At 61.1% G+C, this 25,569-nt stretch overlaps 2 protein-coding genes across 14 annotated transcripts in view; one reads left to right on the forward strand and one right to left on the reverse strand.

Moving 5' to 3' along the window:
* The first annotated feature begins 1,426 nt into the window (after positions 1-1,426).
* MSTO1 (misato mitochondrial distribution and morphology regulator 1) lies at positions 1,427-5,354 on the forward strand. 4 transcript variants are annotated; one of them, XM_045983019.1, is made up of 14 exons: positions 1,427-1,539; positions 1,632-1,767; positions 2,164-2,233; positions 2,309-2,384; positions 2,643-2,697; positions 2,785-2,923; positions 3,086-3,203; positions 3,279-3,413; positions 3,519-3,671; positions 3,949-4,080; positions 4,152-4,336; positions 4,570-4,674; positions 4,751-4,863; positions 5,135-5,354. In XM_045983019.1, exons 1-14 carry the CDS (start codon positions 1,456-1,458, stop codon positions 5,347-5,349), a joined length of 1,716 nt encoding a protein of 571 aa, XP_045838975.1. In that variant the 5' UTR covers positions 1,427-1,455; the 3' UTR covers positions 5,350-5,354. The 4 variants fall into 4 exon arrangements, with proteins under 4 accessions (XP_045838975.1, XP_045838977.1, XP_045838974.1 ...); XM_045983021.1 differs by having other exon boundaries at positions 2,643-2,661; positions 2,836-2,923; XM_045983018.1 differs by having other exon boundaries at positions 2,164-2,384.
* A 268-nt stretch (positions 5,355-5,622) lies between these two features.
* The window catches only part of GON4L (gon-4 like), a 64,003-nt gene continuing 44,056 nt past the window's right edge, over positions 5,623-25,569 (reverse strand). For 5 of the 10 annotated variants that reach the window (XM_045983015.1, XM_045983008.1, XM_045983009.1 and 2 more), the window contains 17 exons: positions 25,423-25,509; positions 23,958-24,126; positions 22,501-22,645; positions 20,715-20,865; positions 15,568-15,684; positions 13,538-15,202; positions 12,861-13,116; positions 12,133-12,317; positions 11,077-11,274; positions 9,946-10,089; positions 9,286-9,429; positions 9,074-9,193; positions 7,977-8,090; positions 7,365-7,569; positions 6,379-7,000; positions 6,190-6,258; positions 5,623-5,860 (listed from right to left, as the gene is read on the reverse strand). In XM_045983015.1, the coding sequence (XP_045838971.1) occupies positions 5,623-5,860; positions 6,190-6,258; positions 6,379-7,000; positions 7,365-7,569; positions 7,977-8,090; positions 9,074-9,193; positions 9,286-9,429; positions 9,946-10,089; positions 11,077-11,274; positions 12,133-12,317; positions 12,861-13,116; positions 13,538-15,202; positions 15,568-15,684; positions 20,715-20,865; positions 22,501-22,645; positions 23,958-24,126; positions 25,423-25,509 (4,629 nt within the window). Of the gene's footprint in view, positions 5,861-6,189; positions 6,293-6,378; positions 7,001-7,364; positions 7,570-7,976; positions 8,091-9,073; positions 9,194-9,285; positions 9,430-9,945; positions 10,090-11,076; positions 11,275-12,132; positions 12,318-12,860; positions 13,117-13,537; positions 15,203-15,567; positions 15,685-20,714; positions 20,866-22,500; positions 22,646-23,957; positions 24,127-25,422; positions 25,510-25,569 lie in introns of those variants that run through there. The other 5 variants (XM_045983012.1, XM_045983011.1, XM_045983014.1 and 2 more) reach the window with 5 other exon arrangements.

Consider the following 25,569-nt stretch of genomic DNA (forward strand, 5'->3'; position numbering starts at 1 on the left):
CCAGGCCGGCAGCCCTCGGGGAGCTCCCCTCCTCTCTGCCTGCGATTTCTCTCAAGCAAACAAAATCTCAGAAGAAGAAAGAAACCCATGGTCGATGTTCTCCAATGGCCTATTTTCTCTTTGCTCTGGGCCCCACTTTGAAATTTCCGCCTGACCCCAATGGCTGCCCCGCCGTCCAGGTTCTCACCAAAGTCCACGCGCCACACTGAGGCCGAAATCTCTCGTTACTGTGCCCGTAGCTCCAGGAGACCCTGAGTTTTTTCTGTCACTTGACATTCCGGGAAGCGCCAGGCCCGCAATTTCGCAGACCGTCCGCGCCCCGCGTCCAGCGGTTCCCTGCGGGCAGGACACGGCCGCGGCTCGTTTCCTCCGGCGACGCTGACTGATCGCTCGGTGACCCCCGCGGCCGTCCCTGTAAAGGACATTTTCTCAACGTAGTGGACGACGGTGACTCGGACGTCCTGGCGGCTCCTCCTGCCCGGACCGCGGCCGCCCGGGTCCCGCCGCGGCTCTCGCGCGTTTGGAACCCCCCGCGGGCCGGAGCCGGGGCCGGGGCCGGAGCCGCAGCGCGACCGCGGCCTCGGCGGGCCCGAGCAGCTCCGCACACGCGACGCGCGGGAGACGCGACGAAGGTTGCTCTGACACTCGCCCTGGGGCAGCGACCAACAGGCACTTCGGGCACCGAGAACGGAGGCGGGGTCGCACCCCAGGGACGTCCCACGGCCGCGCACCGACGACACCGCCCCCGCGCGTCCGAGACGATTCCCGAAAGGCTCGAGACCCGACGGACGGAGCTCTCGACCTCGGGGCCACTCACCACAGCCCGCAGAGCCGGGGAGACCCGCGGAGACCCCGCACTGGCAGTTCGACCGCAGCGTCCTCGGACCGCAGCGTCCGCCCCCCGCACGCGCGCCGGCGCCCAGGAAAGCGCAGCGCAGCGCCCGAGGCCGCCCGGTTGGCGGCGCGGGGTCCGCGGGGTCCCCGCACAGCGAGCGCACGGGACGGGCCGCAAGCGCGCCGCGGCGGGGACGTTCCTCCCACAACGTGGAGCAAGCACGGCCGTGACGGGCGCGGAACCCCAGTCCGCGGGCCCGGGTTGTGTCTTCTGAGGCGCCGGCGGCCGGCAGCAGCCGCCCCTCACGGGAGACCGCGGCGGCGTCGGGGAACCGCCTCCCCACAGCCGCCCGCGGGACCCGCGTGCCCCACGACGCCCCGCCCCGCGACGCTACTTCCGGCCCCTCCAAGCTCTCCCCACAACGAGCGGCCCACGCAGGCCGCGCGGGGTGTGGGCGGGGCCTCCGACGCCCGACCAATCGCTTATCTGATGGGAAAGGATGTGCCGGTGCACCAATAGAGTGCGGGGAACGGGGCCCCGCCCACACGGCTACGAACCAATCGGCTCCCAGCGGCGAGTGGGGCGGCCGCGGCTGCGCGAGCCGGCGTGAGGCAGGCGGCATGGCGGGCGGGGCTCGGGAGGTGCTCACGCTGCAGCTGGGCCACTTCGCGGGGTTCGTGGGGGCGCACTGGTGGAACCAGCAGGTGAGGCCTCCGGGCGGCCGTCCCCGCGGGCCCGCTGCTGCCGGCCGACCCCGCGGCCCCCGCTGAGGCCGGGCCTTCCTCTGCCACCGCAGGATGCTGCGCTGTGCGCCCCGAGCGAGGCGGACGCGCCGCCGGCGGAGCTGTGTCCCGACGTCCTGTACCGGGCGGGCCGGACGCCGCACGGCCGGGAGACCTACACGCCGCGGCTCATCCTCATGGATCTGAAGGGTGAGGCGGAGGCCGCGGTCGGCCTGCGCCCGGGCGTGCGGGGCGTGCGGGGCGTGCGGGGCCGCAGCAGCGGGGAGCCGGCGCGGGCACCGCTGGCCTCGGTCCGCTCTTACCGCGGACCCGGGCCGGCACAGCCTCATTCGGTTCAGGGACCGGCTGCTCGGGCCCCGGGACGGCGGGTGGTGAGTCGCGGCCCTCGGGGGGGCCGCAGGGGTGGAGCCCACGGCCTTCTAGACCAGGGTTTCCCCAAGGCCTGGGTGTTCGGGGCGGCTTGGAGGGGCCGAGGGCTGGCGGAGGACACAGCCAGGACGGCAGCAGGTGTCGGGGGCCCCCGGGAGGATGCGCTGAAGGCGGGGAGGGCGAGGCTTTGGCCTAACAGCGCCGTCGTTCCCGCAGGTAGTCTGAGCTCCCTGAAGCAGGAAGGCGGCCTCTACGGGGACGCGCAGCTGGATGCGGCGATCGCCTGGTACCGTGGTCCCCAGGGGGGAAGCCCGAGAACCAGGGAAGCCGCCCTCCCCAACCTGCCTCCGTTTTCTTGCAGGCAGGGGAAGCTCACCACACACAAGGAGGAGCTCTGTCCCAAGAACCCGTATCTGCAGGACCTCCGGAGCGCCGAGGTGAGGGCCTCTGCTCTAAGCTTTAGCCCAGCGCCAGAGCTTGACGCCCCCCACTGGGGCACAGAGAAAAAAGGATTTTGATCATCTTAAGTAGCTTAAAATGGAGTTTTAGGAAAAAGCACTTTTTTCCCTATAGAAGTGTGACTCCAGGAACAGAAGGAAGCTGTAGGGTGTGGCCAGCAAAATCAGGGAGAATAGACTAACTCTTTGCTTCTGGACTGGCTGGAACTCAGTGCAGACGTTTCTCATCTGTCCCAGGGAGTGCTGAGTAGTGACGGTATCTGGAGGGTCAAATCCATTCCCAATGGCAACGGTGAGACTTCCACCAGGCACCCCGGGATGGGGAACCCTGCAGAACCGGAACATGAAGAAATGTCCCTTTCCTTTGTTATTCCTTCAGGTCCCCCGCCGCTCACCACGGCGACAACACCCAAACCACTTATCCCCACAGAGAGCAGCATCAGAGTCTGGTCTGATTTCCTCCGCGTCCACCTCCACCCCCGGAGCATCTGTATGATTCAGAAGTACAACCACGACGGGTACGGGGGCTGCAGAGGCTGTGCAGCAAGGAACTGGGTCCCCACCGATGTTAAATGAGGCTCCGGAGGCCATCTTCCCTGCCCTCCCTGAACGCAGGCTCTTGGGGCAACACGGTAAAGGGCAGGAGTCCCGCGAGTCAGGACTATGTTTGTGCACGGCAGGGAAGCAGGTCGCCTGGAGGCTTTTGGCCAAGGCGAGAGCGTCCTGAAGGAGCCCAGGTACCTGGAGGAGCTGGAGGACAGGCTGCATTTCTACGTGGAGGAGTGTGACTACCTGCAGGTAGCCGGGGGGGGGCAGGCGGGCACGGGCAGCAGCGTCTTCTCGTCCCGCCTCTCATCATTTGCCTCCTTCCAGGGTTTCCAGATCCTGTGTGACCTGCACAATGGCTTCTCCGGGGTGGGCGCCAAGGCCACAGAGTTGCTACAGGACGAGTATTCAGGGCGGGGAATAATAACCTGGGGCCTGCTCCCCGGCCCCTACAGTCTTGGGGTGAGAACATGGGGAAAACCACAGTCCCAGGGGCTGAGACAAAGGAAGGAGAGCATGACAGCCCAGGGAGAAAGCTGCTTAAAACCAATCACCTTCTTCCTCTAGGAGCCCCGGAAAAACATCTATCGTCTGTTGAACACAGCTTTCGGCCTGGTGCACATGTCTGCTCACAGCTCTCTGGTCTGCCCCTTGTCCTTGGGCAGGAGCCTGGGGCTGCGACCTGAGCCTCCGGTCACCTTCCCTCACCTACATTATGACGTAAGGCTCGAGGCTTGTGTTCAGACGGCAGGTAGAGACCATGCCCCCCACCCCTTGACCTGCCATCACACCTGTTACCAGCCCTCTTCTCGAAGCCTCGGCTTGAACTCAGCCACCATACAGGACACTGTCCTCTGTTTGTCCATCCGTGGCACAAGCAAAGCCCTACTTTGTCCCAAAGCATCTGGATCTCTCTGATAATTGGGACCCTTTCTCCTTCACACTGTGCTCTCCAGACCCGAAAGGCAAAATGCCCCTGTTGGTGTCTTCTTTACAGGCCACTCTGCCCTTCCACTGCGCAGCCGTGCTGGCTACGGCCCTCGACACAGTCACTGTTCCGTACCGCTTGCACTCCTCGCCGGTCTCCATGGCTCACCTGGCTGATCTGCTGAACTTCTCTGGGAAAAAGGTGCGGAGCTGTGTGAAGGGTCGGGTCAGCGCGGAGAAAAAGCTGTTACTTGATCTCTCCCTTGCCTTTAGGTGGTGACGGCAGCAGCAACCATCCCCTTCCCCTTGGTCCCAGGCCAGTCCCTTCCTGATGCCCTGGTGCAGCTTGGAGGACCCACGGCGTGGACCCCGCTCTCTGCATGCAGGGATCCTTGTGGAACGCGTTTTTTTGCCCAGTCGGTGGTGCTGCGGGGTCTAGACGGAGCGTGCCACACCAGGTGAGGGCGGGTGGCTCTTAGGAGCCTTCGTCAGACTTCAGACTCCGTCCTTCTCTCCCTAACACCTGTGGACATCCTGTTGGCATCGCCTTTTCTTCCCCGTGTCCCACGTTAAAGTAAAGAGAGAAAGAGACGCTCAGCCCCCTTCGTCAGCTGACGGCCCGAGAACCCCAGGGTTCCCGGTGGCATCCGCACTGCCACACACTAAGGCGGTTCTGGCTTTGCTCTGGCAGCCGGCTCGCCCCGGGGACACCTCTGCCCTCCCCGCTCCACGCGTGCGGCACTGGGGAGGACGTCTTGGCCCAGTATTTGCAGCAGCAGGAGCCCAGGGTCAGGAGGTGAGTGTGAGGCGGGCTCTCCCCACCCCCTCCGCAGACCTGCTCCACATCTCACTGCGCTGCTCCCCCCCGACAGCTCTGCCCATCTGCTGCTGGCGCCCTGCAAGGTGGCCCCCCCGTACCCCCGCCTGTTCTCCCCAAGCCTCAGCCAACACGGGCTCGTCCTGGATGGCTCGCCGCCTGGGGCAGGTACGTGGCCGGTGAAGGTTCGGGAGAGGTTTCCCCACATGCCTGCCCCAAGCAAGGCACTGAAGTCCACAGGTCAACGTCCTTTATTCACTCAGTGGCTCCTGAGGCAAGTGGCCATCCTCTGGAGCACTGGTCTGCCAAGGGGACAGCACACAGAAGTCACGGGTTCACAGTCCCACCAGGTCTGCTGCAGGCCCAGGTGTCCCCGTCTGAGCAGCAGTGCCCGAGGCAGGAAAACCCCTGGCAGGCTCCCCCTCCTCTCCCTCTGCAGCCGTGGAGAGCATCCCCGTGCTCGGGGCCCTGTGCTCCTCCTCTACGCTGAGCCGGACCCTGGGAGACTTGGCTAGAGACCTCAGCACACTGGACGTGCGGCGCTGGGCCAGCTTCCTGGACGCCGGAGTGGAGCAGGCAGACGTGGAGGAGGCGCTGGAGGCGCTGGGCAGTCTGGCCCGGTGCTACGGGGGAGGGGACGGCCTCGCGGACTGAGGTTCTCCCAGCTCAGGAGGCTGCCGGGTCACAATAAACACTGGGTGCAGGGGCTCGGCGATAGCCTGGCCGCGCCGGCAGCGGCGAGCGCTGCATTTAGAAACACCGCCACCAGGTCTCAACAGTATGTACGCGCCGTGGGGAGGGGATGGGGGGGCCCAAAAGGGGCCAAGCCCCCACGGCGTCCGAAGACCCTGAACAAGGCACAGCCGTTCAGCCCCATCTGCCTCCGTCCTTGGCCTCAGCCCCTGCTCCTCCAGCTCCGTCCTGAGCTCAGGGGCGGCAGCCCAACGCCGTACAAGCGCCCCCGCCTGGGGGACCGGCGTGGGTGGGGGGATGCGACCCCCAGGTGCACCCACAGTCACCCGTCCAGCTCCTCCTCGGACAGAAGGTCCCCGCGGTCAGAGAGCTGGTCAGTGTTGCTCGTACTGGTAGCATCGTCGTCGTCCTCGGAGCTGGCCTCGCAGGCCGTGTGGAAGAGCTGCACGAGTTCCCGGAAACGGTGCGACACCTAGGGCCACACGGGACGCTCCGCTGCCCTCAACAGTCTCACGTGCCCCGCCCGGGAACGGGGTGGGGGGTGGGGGCTGCGTTCTCACAGGTGAGGGCACTCAAGAGGCTTCGCGTCTGGCCCTAAACCCCAGCGCTCCGACAAACAGACCTGGAACGGAGTCTCCGGGACCGCTTCCTCAGAACCCGACGCCCGCTCTCTTCTAGAACCGCTGCCGCCTGCCCCCATGAGTCCCGCCCCTCGGTGGTTCACCCCGTTCTCTCCTTGCCCAGCCCCGATTCCTCACTCCCGCTGGGGCTCGAGGCTCTGGCCCGGCCGGAGCCACGTACCTCGGTGGGGGTCTTGTTTCCCAGCCGCTGGGAGATACTGCGGAACGTCTGTGGCTGCGCCCCTTGCTCCTGACACATGGTGAGGATCACGCGGTCAGCCTCCCTGGAACCCACGCGCCGCGGTTAGTCCCGGGTGAGGAGCGCGCGGGTTCCCCACGGTCCGTGCGCGTGGCCGCCACCGCCACCTACCTTGTCCACAGGACCACCTTCTCCCCGGTGGAGCTGACCTTGCTGTTATTGGCACACACCGTGGCTTCTGTGGCCTTCGGGTGCGGCTCCCCGGCTGGACCCTTGCCCGGGGTTCCGCTGTCTTTAGCCGGAGCTCGCCGAGGGGCTGTGGAAGTCTCTGAGGGCTCCGTTCCCAATGAAGAGTCGCGCACAGGGGACGCCCCGTCTGCGGTCCTCACCGCGGCTCTGCCCGCCAGCAGCCAGCTCTCTGGAGCGTCTGACCTCTCAGACACCTGTCTTCTCCCCATGTCTCTGGTCCTTGAGGAAACGGGACTCAGGAAGGAAGCAGGGGGCTCAACGGTTCCAGGCCATTTCTCCATTTCCGAAGCCTCCCAGGCTGGCAAGGAAGCCTCTGGCTCACCCACTGCCTCCTGGTCCTCCCCCTCCGTTGAAAGCCTGGGCGACACCCGAGGGCAGGAGAGGACCTTGGGCGAGGCCTGGCTCCTCCCGGCACACACAGTTCCGGTACTGGAGGAAAGCGGAGTCGTCTCGGGCGCGCAGGGCCGGGGGCCCCCCAGGACCAGCCGATCCGTAAGACTCGCTTCTTGAGGGGACAGCGAAGTGCTCCCCACTGCCAGTCCTGCTAGGAGGGGAGCAGAGCTCTGAGGGGATGCACAGGGTCAACGTGCACCTAAGACCGCGAGTTACCGCAGGGCCACGGGGCGGGGGGGGGGGGGCCCTGCTGTGACAGACCTTTGGGGCGCAGGTCGCGTCAGGAGAGCAGGGGAAGGGCATGCCCATCACAGATGGCAGCACCCCCAGTTCTGCCAGAGGACAGAGGCCACAGCAAAGTCAAGGCTGGATAGAACTGTATCACTTGTCAGTAAATGAAGGGACAGTTCACCAGCCAAAGACTCATCTCTCCGGGCTCAAAGATGTTCTAGCTTGAGGCACGTTCGACTGAAGCGGACATGGGGACGGGCAGGGCTGGCGAGCAGAGCACTCACCGGGAACAGGTGTCCCTCCGCCGCCAGCACTCCTGCCAGGCTGGTCCTGGGCCACCTCCGGGCCTTCGCACTCCTCGGGGGCGGCCTCCTCCCGCAGGTCCTTGCTGAGCGCAGCGTCCTTGGGTCCCGGGCTGGCCTCCCGGTGGGGACTGCTGCCTGCCAACTCCTGGGGCTCCTTGGTCTTGTAGGACTTGCTGTCACAGACCTGTAGGGACGGCCTTCTTGGTCAAAGGTGTCCCCATGGCCTTCACCTGGGGTGGGGGGCTGACCAGATTAAGACAGTCTTAAATGTCTGCTCCTCCCACTCGAACCAAGCACCCTATCTTTGCTGCCGTCCAACCCAGCCCTTTCAGGGTCTTTCATAAAAAAGAAAAGAAAAAATCTGAAAAACAGTTGAAACGGTTCATTTTGTCTCAATTTCAAAAGCTTCCTTACCCCCAGGATTATCTTCAAAAAGCAAAATCCGCGACATACTTGTAAAGGGCTCGATCTGGTGCTCACACGCTCGCGCCGTGTAACGGGGCTGCAGACAGCCCTGCGCAGTGAGGCCCCGGGGCCCGCCCCTGCCCCGCGTGCCGGGGAGGACCCGCTCACGGCTCCCGCCACACTCACCCTGCCGCCACAGTGGCCACAGCTTCTCCTCTTGCTCTTCTTCAGCCTGGACTCGGGGCCCCCATCATGGCAGGAGCATGCACAGTCCTTGGCAGCGTCCGGCCACTCCGCCTCCTAGGAGACACGGGCTTGGTTGGCAGCCGGTTAGCGTGGGCGGAGTCCAGAGAGGACGCGTCCACTGCAGCAAGGCCGCCCTGACCAGCACCCTCTCTCCTTCGCCGCACAGCAGCTCTTCCCGTGGCCTGGGGACACTCAGCCACAGTCTGCACCATCGCAGAGGACTGACCTAGCCCAGCTGCCCAGATGATCCTATAGTATTTTGAAGTCAGACAACCCCGGGACGACCAACTGCCTTGGCTCCCGCATCCCCGTGCCTGGAGTTCTGCCCGCTCCGCCGGCCCCCCTCGGGGTCACACTGTTCAGGGATCCCAGACACCGATACTGTCATGACCCCCATGGACGACGAGGTGGCTGACCCAAGGATCCACTAAGTCGCCCAAGGTCATCCAGCTGCTGAGAAGCAGTTTTGCCCAAGGAAGAGGAAAAGACACGGAGACCGTCCCCCTGGGCGAGCAGCAGAGGGTGGTGAGGCCAGCAGACCCCGGGTCGCCCGGGACTGCATCCCAGCACAGCCACCAGAGACACGAGCGCCCAGCGCCAGCTTCGCGCTGCACGCCCCCCCCCCCCACCCCGGGCACATGCAAACAAGGGCCACGGGCTCGGGGCCCTGCCGTGGAACATCGTGGCGGAACCGTGCGGGAACACGACCTCCGAGAGGTCCACGCACGCGTCCCACAGCTGAGTGTTCACCGTTACCAAACCGCTCAAGCGGGGACACCTGCTTCTCTCTCCTCACACAAACAGGAAGGAAGGACTCACGACCCAAGGGCGAGAGGCGCCGCACGGAGCTGGAGAGCTGCCGGGGAAGCTGCCTCCTGGGGCGGCCGCGCGGGGCTCTCCCGCGGGTGCAGCCTGCCCGCTCCACCGCCCCGCCCGGCCTCGGGCCCAGAGGCCGCACGCCACGGCCAGCCCCCGAAACGCTCCAGAAACTCAAGGCCTGGCTCGTGACAAGCAGGTGACGCCCGAGCTTGGGGTACCTTGTCATGATTCTGGACCCCAGCGTCCTTTCTCCTTTTGCTCCTGGAGGCCGCGGGCGTCTTGGGGGGCTCCTCCTCGTCCTCCGCATCCGGCAGTGCCACTTCTTCGAAGCCGTCGAACTGCGGGGAGCAGGGGCCCCTCAGCGCAGACCTGGGCAGGCACCCCCCGGCGCGCGGCCTCCCCCTCCCCGCTGCAGCCTCAGGGCCGGCACCTCGTACTCCTTCTCCTCGGTCCAGTTGATCTCTTCGAAGTCCCCCATGCGGCTGGCGGCCGGGCGCAGGTGGTCGAAGAAGACCGAGAACTCCTCCTGCAGGTGGTCGTGGCCCTTGAGAAGCTGCCACATCTGCGTCTTGAGCTGCGGGCAGCGGGCGGGGGAAGGATGAGCGTCCGGAGCCTCGCCCGGCTGCCGTCCCGGACCGAACCCGCTCGCTCCCAGCTAACGCTCCTAGTCCACGGAGGGCACGGAAGCCTCTCTCGGGGCACTAAGACGTCCCCAGCGTCCCGTCCCTGCTCCTGGGTCCACACTGGAGGGGGATTAGGAACACGTTTCATCCCTGATGGCCACACTCCGCACCTCACCCTCCGGACCGCCAGCTCTGGCGGCAACCCGAGCAGAGCGGGCAGGCGAGTCGCCCCGGGGCCCCACCCCCTCCTTCCCCGAACTTCCCTTCCGGGCACTGCCGGCATCCCTGAGCCCGGGAGATGGGTCCGGCTCCGGTTTCAGGGGACAAGCGCCCCCTGTTCCAGGGGTCTGCGCTTCAGGAAAGCCGAAAAGTCCTTGCCACCTTCACCCCTCCAGAAGTCCAAGGTCCCCCAGAAGCAAGAGGCTAGGCACGGGGCAGCAGAAAGGCAGCAGGACAGGAAAGAGCACCTCCGTGATCTCCTGGGGCAGGCAGTCCGCACAGCTCTGGAGGACCTTGATGATCTTCTGGTGATGCGACGGGTTCTCTGCAAAGCAAATCTCCAGCTGCCGGAGAAACTTGCGACTCTTCTCAAAGGCCTGCTGCTCCTCAAACTACCACAGCGGAGAGAAGGCAAGAGTGTCACGTGCGCCGCGAGCGCCCACCGGACACGCCACGCCCAAGTGCTGAGAGCCTGGGGCTGGTCCCCAGACCCTGGCGTCCCCGCGCCTTGGGCTGCAAGGGCGACCAACCCGAGACGCCTACGACATGAAGGACAGATTCCAGACTCGAGACTACCTCAAGGGTTGTGATGTCAGACGCTCCAGCTTGACACGGTCTAGACAGCGTCCACGACTGACCCTGACCTCACCCAGGGAGAGAGCCCCCGCAGGCGTGTGTCACCCCTGGGACCATGGGACGACCTCCAGCCGGCCAGAGCTCACTGCCCTCCATTCCCGAGTCTCTCAACCCCGAACTGCGACGCCCCGCATGCGGGGACACTCCGTCGCCAGCATCTCGAGTACCACCTTACACAGCAGCCCCGGACCACCACACGCGAGAAGATGAGACTGCGAGGCCCCGCCCAGGGCCACACCCCCAGTCCCCCTTCCTGACGATTCGCTGTGAGGCCTTGGCACTAGGAAGCGTCGGACACGTTTCCCGTTCACAAGTACTCTCCAGCCTTATGCACGTCACCATCTGTATTTTACTGTTTATCACCCGACTTTCCCCCAAAGAACGGAAGCTGCGTGAGAACAAGGACGTCACTCTTTTCTAACCACGATGTTCCTAGGACCGAGAACTGCCTGACACGCCCTGGGCACATGGCAGGCATGCGCCGGAGCGACGGCCCGGCTCCCACACGGGCAGGATGTACCTGCTGCTGCCATGGCAACCACGGGCACAGCCCCCCATGCACTGCAAGAACCGGAGAGGCCGCGGAAGATGACCCCGTGAAAACAAAGGGGCGCTGACCACCCTGGACTCAGGCAGGGCCGTCTGATCGGGAGGGGCCGACAGACGAGGCCGGTGTCGGCCCCTTCTCCCTGGAAGCGCCGCCCCAGCAGCCCCCCTGGCCCGGCGTTCACGCATCCACTCACTAATCCGCAGGCCAGAGCCTGCTCGGGCAGCAGGAAAGCCGCAAAATCCCTCAGCAGCTGAGGCCAGTCCTGGAGCAGAACCTGCAGGCTTCTGTAGAGTCCCACCGCCGTCTGCCTCTGGGTGCCAGACTCGAAGTCGTGGATGACCTGCAGGAAGTCCTCGTACTTGCCGGGGATGTGCTGCAGCGCTTCTCGGACCTACGCGGGAAGACGTTCCGCCATCAGGACGAGCACGCCGTGCAGACCGGGAGGACGACGCCCCACATAGAGCTCCAGAACCGCCTGCAGAAGGCTCCTGGGACGGCCCCTCAGATCTGCTCACGGAAGGAAGACCCGGAGCAGGAGTCCCGCTCAGGCCTTCGCCGCCAGCAGGCCCTGAAACGCCTTCGTTCCCCAGGGACCGCGCCCCCCCCCCCCCACAAAACCCAGCAAGCTTTTCTCTTGCCCACAGCCCCATCCTCTCCCTCCTGCTCTCCACTCCGGACTGAGATGCGCCCGGTGCACGCATTTCCGCACGGCACCGTGGAGGAGCAAGGACGCGTTCATTACGGGTGTCGATGACACGTCAGCAGACTTATCAGTGAATGTTGGTGACATGTCGGCACACAAGAAAGCAGGACCATTACTGCCAGCAGGCCACCTGCCCCGGGGGATAAAGGGACCAGATGGTCACGCTGCAGGGACGAGTGCCGGGCACAGTGGGCTCAGCTCTCTCAAGACCGGGCGCTTCGCAGAGGCCTGCTCTCTGGCCAGGGCACCACCGGTCTGTCTTCTCAGCCGACCCCGCGGTCAGCCCTCTCGCTGATGACAGTGGTGTCACCTTTCCCCGCTTTCCGAACTGAGGCGAGACGCAGAAGGAGTCAGAACCAGCCGCGGATGCCGGGAGCCTGGGGCCTATCTCCCTCACGCAGCTCTGGGGCAACTCCAGGAGGACCAAAGGCGGGCGAGCAGGGTGCTGCATAGCCTGACAACCAGACTGCTCGACACCGGTCCCGGCAAGGAGAAGCAGCTGCGTCCGAGGGGGACACGCAGTGGTGGGAAGCAGCCCCCGCCTACCCTGGTCAAGTAAGCCTGAGCAAAGGCCAGATCCTTCTGCTCCCTAAGGGGGTCCCGCTCGAGAATGTCCTCGTCATATAGCAGCAGCAGCTTAGATGTGTCCTTGCTGGCCCGGGCTCGGCTTCCCCGCTTGCTGCGAACTCGCTGACTGCCCCGGCCCTTCCCAGCAGCTCGGCCGCGCTCTCCTGGGAACACAGGCGATAAAACAGTTGCTCCGGCCGCACAGCCCCGTTCCTCCCACCAGCCACCCGCACGCGGCCCGCCCCAATCCCGCTGGCTGTCTGGGGGGCCTCAGGACAAGCTAGCGGGAACGCACGAGCGCAGTTCAGGCCAGCCCCGCGCGGGCACAGCCGCACGCCCCGCGGGGAGAAGGGGATCTCGGCTACTGCACGCTGGCGCCAAGGGTCCCGAGCAGGAGAGCGGGCTCGCACCAGCCTCTTACGGGACTGGGTCTTGGGGAGGAAGCACAGAGGGACAGATGGAGAACCAGCACAGAGGCTCGCATGAACCTAACACAAACCTAGCGGCTGGTAAGAGTCACACCCGGCCGGTCTGAGCGCGCGTCTATGGGAGGGCTCCAGGCAAACACGTCTCGGGGAGTGGAGCACGCAGAGGGCCCAGAGGACTTCCTCTAAAACCTTACACTGGTTTTCAGACCAGCCACCCGGCACCGCACTGTTAAAGGAGGCCCGCTGAGAGCCACCCCGCACACCAGGCCCCCCCCTCACCTGGCGGGGCGCTGCTGGCCTCCGCTTCCGGGGTGGTCCCGGGCGAGGCGAAGGTGGCCGGCGGCTTCTCAGCAGGGTCTCCAACGGCTTCGTCTGTCATTTCGTCCTCCTTCTGCAGACTCTCCATTCCTTCTGCCTCTTCTTCCTCCTCTTCTTCCGGCTCAGAGTTCTCTTCCTGGGAGTTGTCCTCCTCGGACTCGCCCTCCTGGCCCGCACGCCTCTCGGAGGCCAGCCAGGTCAGTTTCTCCATGGTCTCCTGCAAAGCCCCCGAGAGCGTCCCCAAGGCTGGCACCGGCTCGCCCCAGGCCACCAGGGCCCGGCGCGGAGTGGGGACGCAAGCCCAACCACAAGTGGAGGAGGACGTGTTTCGAAAGGTCGCCTTCTACTCCGAAGACAGTTTTCCCCTGCCAGCGTCCACACTCATGATCTACGCGCTTTGCCATTTAAGTTGTGCGCAGGCGAGTCGGTCGAACGTTCCAGTGACTGAGTCACACAGAACACCCAAGGGAAAAGTTCACCCTTTCCTCCCCTCTCGCCTCAACCCCCCCCAAAACTGTGCCCCACACTGCATTCAAAGTCCAATAAAAATAGCAGGAGGACCACCGAAGTGTAGCAAGCAAGCCGTGGCCTGTCCACGAACTACTGTGGCCACAGAACACCTGAGAACACGCCCTCACCTGGAGCTCCGGGACGGAGAGCACGGACTCCTCAGAGGCTGAGGACATCTCATCCTCCTCGTCCTGGGTCAGGTCGTCGAAGTCCTCTTCCTCCTCGTCCTCCGGCCCGTCCTTCTCTCCACCAGCTTCCGGCCCAGCCGGGGTCGCCCGCGTCTGGCCACTGGCGAGGTCCTCAGACGTGCCTGGGGGGCTCCCTCGCACCCCTTCAGCGTCGGTGAAGGAAGAAGCCATCTTGGGAGAGCCTCTGCTCCCACCTCCGGAGTCTCCCTCATCCCGAGGTTCCCGAGAAGCTGACGGGGTTCTAGCCGGCTCCCTTCTCTCCTCCTCCTGCCGCAAGGCTGGTCTCCTCCGCTCACTAGGACCGCTCGGCTCCTCCCCTGGGAAGCCAGCGTCCCATGCCACAGAATGTTCTTCTCTGATGTCCTCACGGGGGTCCTGGCCTGAGGACCCATTAGAGTCACCCTCCCCAGGGTCCCGAGGTTCCGTCTTGACCATTTCCTGCAAGTCCCCAGGGGGCAGTGGCTCCAGAGCCTGCCTCCCGCCCTCGGCCTTCCCCAGAGCCCAGCCACAGGCACGGCTCTCTGGCCGCTCGTCCTGGCGCACGCGATCTGCTGCCGGGGGCCCTGGGCTGTGCTCCTCCTTGGGGAAGACAGGCGCACAGAGAGGAGAGAGTTCCTGGGGTTCTAATTTGGGTTCTAGGCCTTGAAAGGCATTTTTCCCTTCAGCCATGGGACAACCAAGGTCCACATTCACTGGGGCCTTATCTTCAGGGGTGGACGGGACAGGCAGACTCACAGAGTTGCTGGAAACAATTAGCGGAGGGATAGAGGAGGCCACGAGGGGCTGGCTCAGGGGGCAGGGGAAGGAAGCGGGGTTCACCAGGAGGGTGGTGATGGGAATGGTCTGAGGAGTCTGCGCCACAGCCGCATTGACGGGCTGGATCACATTGCAGCCGCTGCCAAGGCTGACGACCTTGACCGTGGTGGCGGGCAGCGTAAAGATAACGGGGACCGGGTGGAGGAGGGAGGCTGGCTCCAGACAGAGAGAGGCCTTGGCCCCCTTTCTCTTGGAGGCTCTTGGCTTTTTGCACGGCTTTCGAAACTTAGAAGGGGCAAGTGAGGGCAGCATTACCTTGGGCACAGGGGCAGAGGAGAGCAGGGTCTGGGGCTCAGACAGAGGGAAGCTGGTCCTGGCCTCAGGGGGCGTGGGAGGCAGTGTTGCCGGAGACTCAAAACCCTTCCCGGCCCGGCCCCCCAGTGGAGGAACACCCGGCACCGTCTGTAAGACGGTGGCCGGCTGGAGCACATGAGGAATCCGGACCACCATTTTGCTCGGCGGGGCTTCGGACGGAGCTGACCTCGCTGGCGTTTTCCCGGCCGTGGAGCTGGGCTGGAGGGAGGGGCTGGGTCTGATCGGCAGTGGTTTCAGGACTGACGGCCGCTTCTGTCTCCAGGCCCTCCTGGAGAAACAGGTGGCCACGGGCTTTAGTTTCAGGACTACACCCTTGGGCAACAGCAGTGGGTACGGACTCTCACTCCCCGGTTCCGAGCTGCCTTTTGCCAGGTCTGGCTCTGAGCTGCCCTCGGCGGTTCCAGTCACATTTCCTGCCCCTCTGGCCCCGTCGGCTCTGCGCCACAGCTCCTCCTGGATGGACGGCAGACTGGCCTATTGAGAACAAGAACACACTGACCCAGGATAGGGCCAAAACCACCAGGCTTCCAGCACGTTAGGGACCTTTCCAGAACAGTCTCAAAAAATCTTTGCAAGAAGGAGTTTTCTTGCAGGCTATCCGATTCTACAAACGCTACATCCTAATTACGCGCTCTGGAAATGCTACACCATTTACCCACCACTTTGCAGCGGTAATCGGGGGAGGGAGAAGGGAAGCAGCAGGAGAGGAAGGGGGAAAGAGGATGGTCTGCTGAGCCCGTCCTACAGCTACGGCACTGGGGGTGCAGGGGAGCCCCCAGCACCTCTGGCGGGGGTCAGTGTGGTTCTGCCTCCTACACACTCCAAGGAGGAAGCTGTACCTTCAACCAGAACGGAAGCCGGTGCTCTTCCCTCTCGACCGGCGGCTTCCACTGGTGGGGCTGGACCTCCTCACAGCACTTCACCAGCACGGGCAGCTGTCTGGTCTTCTTGTAAAACTAAGGGCGAAGAAATGACACACGAGTCACATTCCCTCCAGAAACGGGGGCCTCTGCTGGGCTGGGGAGCGAAGCGTGGGGTGGCTTGACACCTCCCCACACACGACCTCAACCAGCACCAGCGACGCGCCATGCACGTCCAGTGCCATTAAAGCCCTCGATCCCGATGACGCCTCTGCAACACTCGCCATCAGCAGGCAGGGAGAAGTTTCAGGCACAGAGAACAGGGAGCAGGGCAGAGCCCTTCCTTCACATCTGCTCCTCACGGCAGCGCCTGACCCCGTCTGCGACCCACGGAAGCTTCCTACCGAGGATGTAAGAGCGGAGGGTGTCGGAGCGGAAGGGGAGGAAGAGACGGAGCCCGTCTGAAGAGAGAAGGAGCAGGACGCCCAACGGTGATGACAAGCATCCCCCGAATCCGTATGAGCCGCGTGGCCGCCGGAGGCCGAGCACACCAGCCCGAGAAGCGGTCCGGCTCCCAGGGAGCGCGGGCTGGCGGGAGAGCGAGCCAGACATGAAATTCTCCGGCAAGAAGCACACATGGAGATGCACGGACACCGTGCACCGGTCACTCCTGCACCACAGAGACGTTTCTGGCGCAGCTGCGACTACAGAGGGCTCCTGGCGGCACAGAGCGGGCCGAGTGGGGGGGCAGGGGCAGACACCCTTCTCCTTCCAAATCACGACTGGGTTTAAGGAACCACAGAGAGACTGGTCTGGCTACAACAAGGGAACGTGAGCAGACTTCCCGAGCCAAGTCGGAGGCAGGGCGGGGCCTCTGTGCGGCGCCGTGCAGCGTGGGCTCTGCCCGCGCGCCATCTAGAGGCAGCCACGGCAGCAGCGGAAGGAGCCAGAAGCAGAAACACCAGTTAGAAAACCCCGGCACCGGGCTGGGCGCAGGGCGTCAGGGCCGGACTCCCCAGCCGGGAGCGCGGGCCGGGGGTCCCTGGGCAACTGTATGTGGCCGCACGGCTTGTTGGAGCCGCGGCCCGTGGGAGCAGCAGCGCGGACAGGCCCGGTCGGCGCGGAGGCCTGGAGGTACCGCGATGAAGGAAGCAGCGGCGGCTCGTCACAGCCCAGCAGCTGTCCTCGAGGGGTCCGCGGAGATGGAAGTCCCTGAACGGTGGACACCGTCACGCCTGCTCGCTTCCAGAACTGCTCCCGCACACGAGCAGCTTCACGGCACCCTGCGGGCCGCGTCAGAAACACGGGCTCACGCCCAGCTGCTGCCGTGGAGGCTCCAAGAGCGCCGCCCGCAGGTCCTGCAAGCCCTGGAGGGGCTGAAAATGCTGGAAAAGGACCTAGATGGGGGCCGCAAACTGACACCTCAGGGACAGAGATCTGGACAGAATCGCCGGACAGGTGGCAGCCGCCAGCACGCAGCACTAGAGCAAATGCCTCATTCGTGGAAAAGAAGGGGGGGGACCAGCGCATTAATGCAGGCGTCACAACGGCCACGGGCATCGGGGTAGGAGGCAGGGAAAGAACACAGGGGGCTTGGGGACAGCCCGGGTCATGACAGGGATCAAGGACAACTCGCAGCGTCAGGCACTGAGACAACAGCCAGACTGCAAGGTCGCACAGGGACACAGACCACAAAGGGACACAGACGGGGGGGGGAGGGTGCTGGCTGGCGGTGACAAACCAGAAGGTGCAGAGGGACACAACTCAGACTGAGGCGTCAACGACGCAGCCCGGGCAAGGACTCCTGGCAACAGCTGGCCACGTGGAGCTGGCGCTTGGGACAGACTTGAGCAGCAGGAGGGGACAGGCGTCCCGACACACCACGGGTTTCCCGCAGAGCTCGGACGCGTGGGCAGAGCAGGGCAAGAGGGGCTCGTGAAGCAGCAGCTGCCCCGAGAGCAGGAGCGAAGCCGCAGCCCCGGCCGGACGGCCGCGCGGGAGGAGGCCACGGGGGCGGCGCTGCCCCGCCAACGGGGAGTAACTGGGATCCCTAGAGGGACACGATCCATACTCCAGAGGCGTATGAGCGAAGAAGACGTTTACTGCTCAAAAATAGATTAAACACAGACATTTGGCCTTGGTCCCTCTTAAAACCCCATGAAAACGGAACTGCTGTAAGGTCAAAGCCTGTAAGGAGAGACAATGAAAGAAAAGCTGAAAGCACCGAAGTTTCCAAAACTAAAAAGCAGATGGAGGAGTGGAGACGCAGAACGAAGCAGCCGCATGTCACGTGGAGAAGTTAGGGGCCGACGAGACGGAGGCTGGAGGCTGGCCACAGGGTGAGCCAGCAGAAACCTCTAGAAGTGGGGGTAGAGACAGAAAAGGGAAGAGGTGGAGAGGAGGAGGGCGGGCAGGAGCTGCAGAAGTCCCACCCCACTGGCTGTAGCCGAGCTGCAGCTGCACAGAGGCTGTCAGGCCCAGTGGCCCGAAGGCACCCTGTGCGATGGGACACAGGGGACCAGCCCAGCTTTCATCCTCTCCTGCTTCCTAGACTCCCTCTGCCGTTCACCACTGAAGAATATTCAATGAACATAAAGAAGCTTTCAGAAATAAAAGAGAACAACCTGGGGCGCCTGGGTGGCTCAGTGGGTTAAGCCTCTGCCTTCGGCTCAGGTCATGATCTCAGGGTCCTGGGATCGAGCCACGCATCGGGCTCTCTGCTCAGCGGGGAGCCTACTTCCCCCCCTCTGCCAGCCTCTCCGCCTACTTGTGATCTCTCTCTGTCAAATAAATAAATAAATAAAATCTTTAAAAAAGAAAAGAAAAAGAACAACCAGAGAAATAGACCTAACTCAGCAGAAAGGTCAGAAGAAAAAGCCAAAGTAACACCCCATAAAGTACAACAAAAGATTGGAGTGTTGGGAAAAGAGAAGACCAGTCGGAGGCCTGGGGGTACCACCCAGGGGAGAGCCCACAGGGACCGGGTCCCAGTCACTGGAAAATTAATCACACTGGACCCAAACTGAGGCATCCACAGCACCTGAAAATCCCAAAACACTGAAGAAAAGGAAAAACCCTATATGCTCCTGGGGCAGGGGGCACTGGGGGATGTGGGGGGGGTGGGTCACACAGGTTCAAGGCATCAAATCACTAGCAACAAGAAGAAAATGGAGAAGACCCTTAAAACTTTCTAATAAAAATGATTTCTACCCTCATTCTAGACCCGCTGAAGGTAGAGAGCAGAAAAGGGATATACTTTTAAAGTTTTTGAAAACTTTTTATTTTCTTTTTTCTTTTTTTTTTTTTAGATTTTCATCCATTCACTTGGCAGACAGAGATCACAAGCAGGCAGAGAGGCAGGCAGAGAGAGAGGAGGAAGCAGGCTCCCTGCTGAGCAGAGAGCCCGATGCGAGGCTCGATCCCAGGACCCTGAGATCATGACCTGAGCCGAAGGCAGAGGCTTTAACCCACTGAGCCACGCAGGTGCCCCGAAAACTTTTTATTTTAAATAATTAGATTCATCAGAAATAGCAAAAATAAGACAGAAAGGTCTTACGTAGCCTTCCCCAGTTAATGGTAAGACCTTGTGTCCCACGGTGACAGTGGTCACGCACACACTGGGATGCTGCCTCCGGGCCAGCACAGCGTGAACACTGGGCCCACGGGCGGTTTAAATCTACACACCTGCTTCTCAAGCACTCCTGCCCAGAACGCCGTGAGGATGCGCTCCAGTCAAAGAAGGGAAAGCTAGAAAGACGGGGGCTCGGGGACCAGGAGCACACACACGGGAGAGAAGCAAAACGAAGCCCTGATGACGGGGGAGAGAAACCCCAAGAAGCCGTCGGTGCAGCGAGCCGAGACAGCAGCGCACTGAGAGGGCACGGGCCGGTGGAGCCGGGAGGGGCCTCCGCAGGAAGCTGAGAACGACAGAGCCTACGTCGTCTGAACAGGGACCCGACACCCCGCACCGCAGCGAACTCCAGCGGTGAACAGCAAGTACCAGCTCCCGAGACCGGCCCCAGCCGCTCCCCGACACGCAACCACCCACTTCCACCTCCACAGAAACACGGCGGCAAAGCCGTCACACTAACCACTCGGCTCGGCGGATGCCGAACACGTACCACGCTTCTGCTGTGAGCCCTGAATCCCATCTCCAGCGGGAGAACCGGGGGCAGAGGACACGGGTGGTGACGGCAGGGCTGCAGCGGTGGGAGGCCTGTGTCGTGCTTTAATAAACAAGGCTTCCATCCAAAGCACTGAGCGGCGGCAATGACAGGCCAGCCATCCAGATACAGACGCAGACACACCACCCTCCAAACCGCAGCAGGAACCAGGGAGGAAAATATTCTTCGTAATGAGCCTCACAGAACTAGTGACTATTTTTCTTAAGATTTTCTTTATTCATTCGATGGGGGCTGGCGGACTGAGCACAAACAAGCGGGGGGCAGAGGGAGACGGAGAAGCAGGTGCCTTGCTGAGCAGGGAGCCCGACATGGGATGTGATCACAGGACCAAGATCACGACCTGAGCCAAAGGCAGACGCTTAACAACTGAGCCCCCCAGGTGCCTCCATTTGACTCTTCAAATCACTTAAACTATTTACCTTTCATAAAATACATACTTTTAACTTTGCTAGGCATACCCGCGTAGGAAAACGAAAGGAGGAGGAGATGGCAGAGTGTTGTCTACCCCCGGCTAGTGGGGAAAAGACCGAAGGAGCGGCTTGAGGGAAACATGAAGTCGAGAAGTATTTTGAGAATTGGAATAATTCTGGAGAACCTGGGTGGCCCAGTGGTTAAGCGTCTGCCTTCAGGTCATCATCCTGGGGTCCTGGGATCAATTCCCAAGTCAGGCAGGCCCCCTACTCAGCGGGGAGCCTGCTTCTCCCTCTCCCTGCCACACACCCCTCACCCCACCACCGCACTCATGCCCGCTCCCAATCTCTCTCAAAAAAAAAAAAAAAAAAAAAAAGTTTGGAATAATTTCATTTTTAGGAGAAATCCCCATAACAGAGGAAAAAGATGATACTCCAGAGGAGAACAAGGGTCAGTGTCCCTGGAAAGGCCAGAGGGGGAGCGACACAGCTCTGGGCCCTCTGAGCCGGGGAGTCGGCGGGAAGCACGCACCTTGATGATGTTGTCGGGGGCCCGGTTCAAGTTCAGGTTCTTGATCCTGACCGTCAGCTGGTGGGCAGTCTTACAGGTGAGGAGGTACTTGCTGATCAGCAGCTTAGGAAACTTGGCCCCTTCAAAGTGCTTTAGCCCTAGAGCCAACAAACTGAGAAAGGAACCATGACCTCAGTCTCGCCGCTGTCTGTTCTGCGGAACGTCCTCTCCCCAGAGCAGCCTGCGGCGAACACCCCAGTGCTTGCACGCCTCCTTCCTGTGCAAGCCAGTGGCCCGACAGAGATCTGAGGCGGCTACCGACAGCCAGGAAGCGCGATGACCAAGACGCAACCAGGAGCTCCCGCTCAAGTGGGAAGAGGACAAACAGGCAGAGATGACTGAATAATACCAGATCGTGACGAGCTTCATACGAGTCATACCGAAGAAATTCAAAGGGAGGAGGATGGGGCTAACAGAAGAAATACGAAAGGAATACTGGGCGCGGCGTGAGACGTAATAAACCGGGACCAAGACCGCATCCCAACCTGTCCTAGCCATTGCGGTCCGCGGACAGCACTGGCCGGTACGCACCAGGAGCCCGAACGTGTCCCTGACCTTTACCAAATAATCCCACGCTTGAGAATTTACCCAAAGGGTTAAACTCCAAAGACTTTCAAAAGCTCTACGCATGGGGCTCCCTGCTCAACGGGAAGCCTGCTTCTCCCTCTCCCACTCCCCGTGCTTGGGTTCCCTCTCTCGCTGTGCCTCTCTCTGCCAAATAAAATCTTTAAAAAAAAAAAAAAAGCGCTATGCACAAAGATCCCTGATGGAGCCCCATGGGCAACGGCACAGCAAGAGAAGAGAGAAAACTCAACATGGCAGATCAAAGGGCCGTCCCAGGGCCGTGCAGGATCGCTTGAAAAGACAACACACAGAAACCACAAGAAGGACAGCGCTCCAGCCCAGAGCATTGAAAAACAATTTCAAGGTGTTGGCTCAAAAAAAGCAAAACAGGGGTGCCTGGGTGGCTCAGTGGGTTAAAGCCTCTGCCTTCAGCTCAGGTCATGATCTCAGGGTCCTAGGATCGAGCCCCGCATCGGGCTCCCTGCTCAGCGGGGATCCTGCTTCCTCCTCTCTCTCTGCCTGCCTCTCTGCCTACTTGTGATCTCTGTCAAATAAATAAATAAAATCTTTAAAAAAAAAAGCAAAATAAAATTATACTTAAATTGCCAATAATTGTGTGAAAAATCATTGGGGGTGCCCAGCTGGCTCAGTCGGTAGAGCACGTGATTCTCAATCTTGGGGTGGTGACTTCGAGCCCCATGCTGGCTATAGAGCTTACTTAAGAAAAAAAAAGAAATTCATTTTCATGGGGTGATGAGGATAATGGATAGAAATGTTTTTCCTTTGAAAAATTTCCTCTAATAGTACTATGAGATGGGTTTTTTCACAATGGGAAGAAAAAAAAAGTTAAAATAAAATAGGAAATAAAAGTTAAAATAAATTAAAAATTAAAAAACAGTTAAATAATTAACAATTTAGTTCATGATAGTTAAAATAAATAGTTAAAGTTAAAATAAATAAAATAAATAAATTAAAAAGTTAAAAGTGCACGTTGTTCCCCAAAAAGAGCAGTGTCCGGCCCCGCTGGAGCACACCCACCGCAGAGCTGCGCCCAGCGCTCCGGCCCGGCCTCTAGTCTCCCCTGTCCATGGTGGGTGCCATGTGCCTGGCTGCCCCTAAGCTCCTCAAGAGAGAGAACCAGGTCTTCTCCTCAGGGCCTCTGTCCCCCACAGCAAACCCTTACTTGTCCTCGGCCTTGGTGAAGAAAATCTTATCCTGGGGGTTCTTCGCCTTCAGAGAACACACTGGAAGGAGCTCCGGGTACATGAAAACCTTGCTTGTGGCCAGGGTCCACGCCACTTGTTTTGGCAAACAGGGAAATTCGTCTGCTGTGAGGAAACAATTCTGTGGTGAATGAAGTTCCAGAACAAAAGCTTCTGAGCATATGTCGGCATTTGGCCGGCACTGCCCAGACCTGGGGGGGTCCCCACCTCTCATCCCGGAGAAGCTCCCAGCATCTTCGCCAGCCCAACACATGCCCATGGGGAGTCCCCTCGGCGCAACTGAACGTGGACACGCGCTCTCTTCCCTGGGCACGGACACCTGTGACAGGGCGGGCGACCCCTGCCACACAGCGTGGCCGCGGACATTGCTGCCCCCCTGGCTCCCCGGCCCCCGAAGTCCCTGGAAGGAAGGACCGGCGACAACGCCTGCTTTCTTCCAGGATAAGGTGCCGACCGCTTTCATCTCCCTCACCAGTCTGGGATTCCAGAGTTTATCTGATTTAATTCTTACTTAATTCCATTAAGTCCTCCCAGATTCCTCTTGGGGTTGGGAAGAAAAACCATAAAAGGATGAGGCAATTCAGTCTCACTTGTTTCTGCCCGGCCGCCCACGCCTCTCGATTCCAGGCCCGTCTGCCTTTGCAGACACGGAAAGCAACACCATCTCCACAGCTCTCCTCCCAAAAATGGTGTTTTCGTACCCCCAGGAGAAAAAGCCAGGACACGATGTGTTATTACCAGGCCACGGACCTAGTTTGCTTTACCACCAGAGCTAAGGAAGCCGTCTGAGCACCTGAACTCAGCTCCGGTCAGCGTAACGCTGAGTCAGGATTTCAAGCCTCGACTCGTCTGCTACAGCAGGAAACTAATTAGAAGCAATCACTCGGTTTAAGGGAAGAGCAAACATCTTCTCAAAAATTACCAACAAATGCGGGGCACCTGGGTGGCTCAGTGGGTTAAAAATTACCAACAAATGCACGGTAGAAAGCAAACCCACACAAGGGCTTACAGCAAGCGCACAACATCTCTAACTTGTGTCCAGTTCGCAAACCAACATTTCATTCAAAACGGAGGAACCGCTGCCACGGCGAAGGCAAGTACAAGGACCTCAACGACGCGAAGAGTAAAAACTGACCCCAAACCAAATGCAAGCACCGGCCTTTCCTCCTCCCCAGACCCCAGCAGCCTCGCTCCCGCCGCTCCCCGCCCTCACACGCGCCGAGGACCCCGTCCCTGTCCCCTGCTGCCCAGCGGCGCGGCCCTCACAGAAGCCCAAGCACTATCACACCCTCCTGGACCTCAGGCAGCGGGTACCGGGACGACATCACAGAGGCCCCATGTCCCAGGAAGGGAGGTTCGTGACAGACCCCCACGTCTCCACGCGGGCAAAGAGCAGAGGCGGGCGCGGGCCCCCTACCGGTCTTCTTGACGGCTTTGCGAGGGCTCCAGTCCACGCTGACGTGCGCGCTGACGTCCTCCACGAGCCGCACCGCCCCCAGCAGGTTGCAGGGCTGGAACGAGGTCTGGAAGCCGGGAATGGACTGGTGGAGCGCGACGGAGCTCTGCGCGAAGGTGCCCAGCTCTTTCTGGGGAGACAGAGAGCAAAGCACAAGCCTCAGCAGGCCCAGCAGTCCTCACCAGCCTCCGAGGGGAGACGCGGCCTTCGTGCTGGAGGACAGGAACAGATGCGAGTCCTCCCAAAGCCCTCCGTGACTGACACTACCCCGTTAAGACTACGCTTTGGCGGCGTCCCGGACATTCAGGGGTTGTGTTTGGGATACGCGCATCTGCTCTTGTTTTACTCCGCAGCCTTTAGGATGGTCTAGCTCCAAGACTGAGGACGATTAAAATTTTTTGTCTTTGGCTTCTCTGAAGAACACCCAGAAATTTTCAAAATTAAAAGCCCTTCCTCCAAAATACTTTAAGATGGCATGACCAAGATTAATTTTTTTTTTAAAGATTTTATTTATTTATTGTCAGAGAGAGAGAGAGAGAGCGAACACAGGCAGACAGAGAGGCAGGCAGAGGCAGAGGGAGAAGCACACTCCCTGCTGAGCAAGGAGCCTGATGTGGGACTCGGTCCCAGAACGCTGGGATCATGACCTGAGCCAAAGGCAGCCGCTTAACCAACTGAGCCACCCAGGCGTTCCCCAAGATTAATTTTATATATGATACTAATGTTGAACCTAATAAATGGGTAATGAACTCAATAAAAAGAACAAAGGTACTGGGGCACCTGGGTGGCTCAGTGGTTGAGCCTCTGCCTTCGGTTCAGGTCATGATCTCGGGGTCCTGGGATCAAGCCCCGCATCAGGCTCTTTGCTCCGCGGGTAGCCTGTTTCCTCCTCTCTCTGCCTGTCTCTCTGTTTACTTGTGATCTTTCTCTGTCAAATAAATAAATAAATAAATTCCTTTAAAAAAAAAAAACAAAGGTACCAAAAACCTAAGAAGTCAGGGTGGATCTAAAGATGAGGAGGAGGAGAGGCGCCTGGGGGGCTCAGTCAGTTGTGCATCTGCCTTTGGCTCAGGGCGTGATCCCAGGGTGCTGGGATCGGGCCCGCGTCAGGCTCCCTGCTCAGTGGGGAGTCTGCTTCTCCCTCTGCCTGACACTCCCTCTGTTCGTGCACAGACTTCTCTCAAATATATAAATAAAATCTTTTTAAAAGACGAGAAAGAAGACCCAATCAGAAAGCCAGAGGAATCGTCGCAAGGAAACCGGGTAGGCTCTCCGGCCCTGCACGGGTGGGAGGCTGCTGTTCTCTCAGCACACAGCGGAAGCCGCGGGAACAGCTGCCAGGACGCCCTGCTGACCATGTAGGGGAAGTGACCCCCGGGCTGACAGACACCCACGTCTCTAGAGTGCAGGGCACCTGGAACCTTACAAGGAATATCCTGGTGGTGCTGGCCTCCGAACTGAGGCTGGGGTTGGAGGCGGCGAGAAGGTGAATTTGCGTCAAGAGCTGAACATGCTGGGAAGGGAGAGAAAATAACAGGGTGACACGTTACGAGGCTGTCATTTCCGGAACCCA

The sequence above is a fragment of the Meles meles genome, chromosome 17 (assembly GCF_922984935.1).
Source record: "Meles meles chromosome 17, mMelMel3.1 paternal haplotype, whole genome shotgun sequence".
NCBI classification, from domain to species: domain Eukaryota; kingdom Metazoa; phylum Chordata; class Mammalia; order Carnivora; family Mustelidae; genus Meles; species Meles meles.

Coding starts and splice junctions, on each gene's coding strand:
- MSTO1 (XM_045983018.1), top strand. CDS start 1,456: ATGGCGGGCGGGGCTCGGGAGGTGCTCACGCTGCAGCTGGGCCACTTC. Junction 1,540..1,631: donor CGCACTGGTGGAACCAGCAG/GTGAGGCCTCCG, acceptor CTGCCACCGCAG/GATGCTGCGCTGTGCGCCCC. Junction 2,698..2,784: donor ATCCATTCCCAATGGCAACG/GTGAGACTTCCA, acceptor TTATTCCTTCAG/GTCCCCCGCCGCTCACCACG.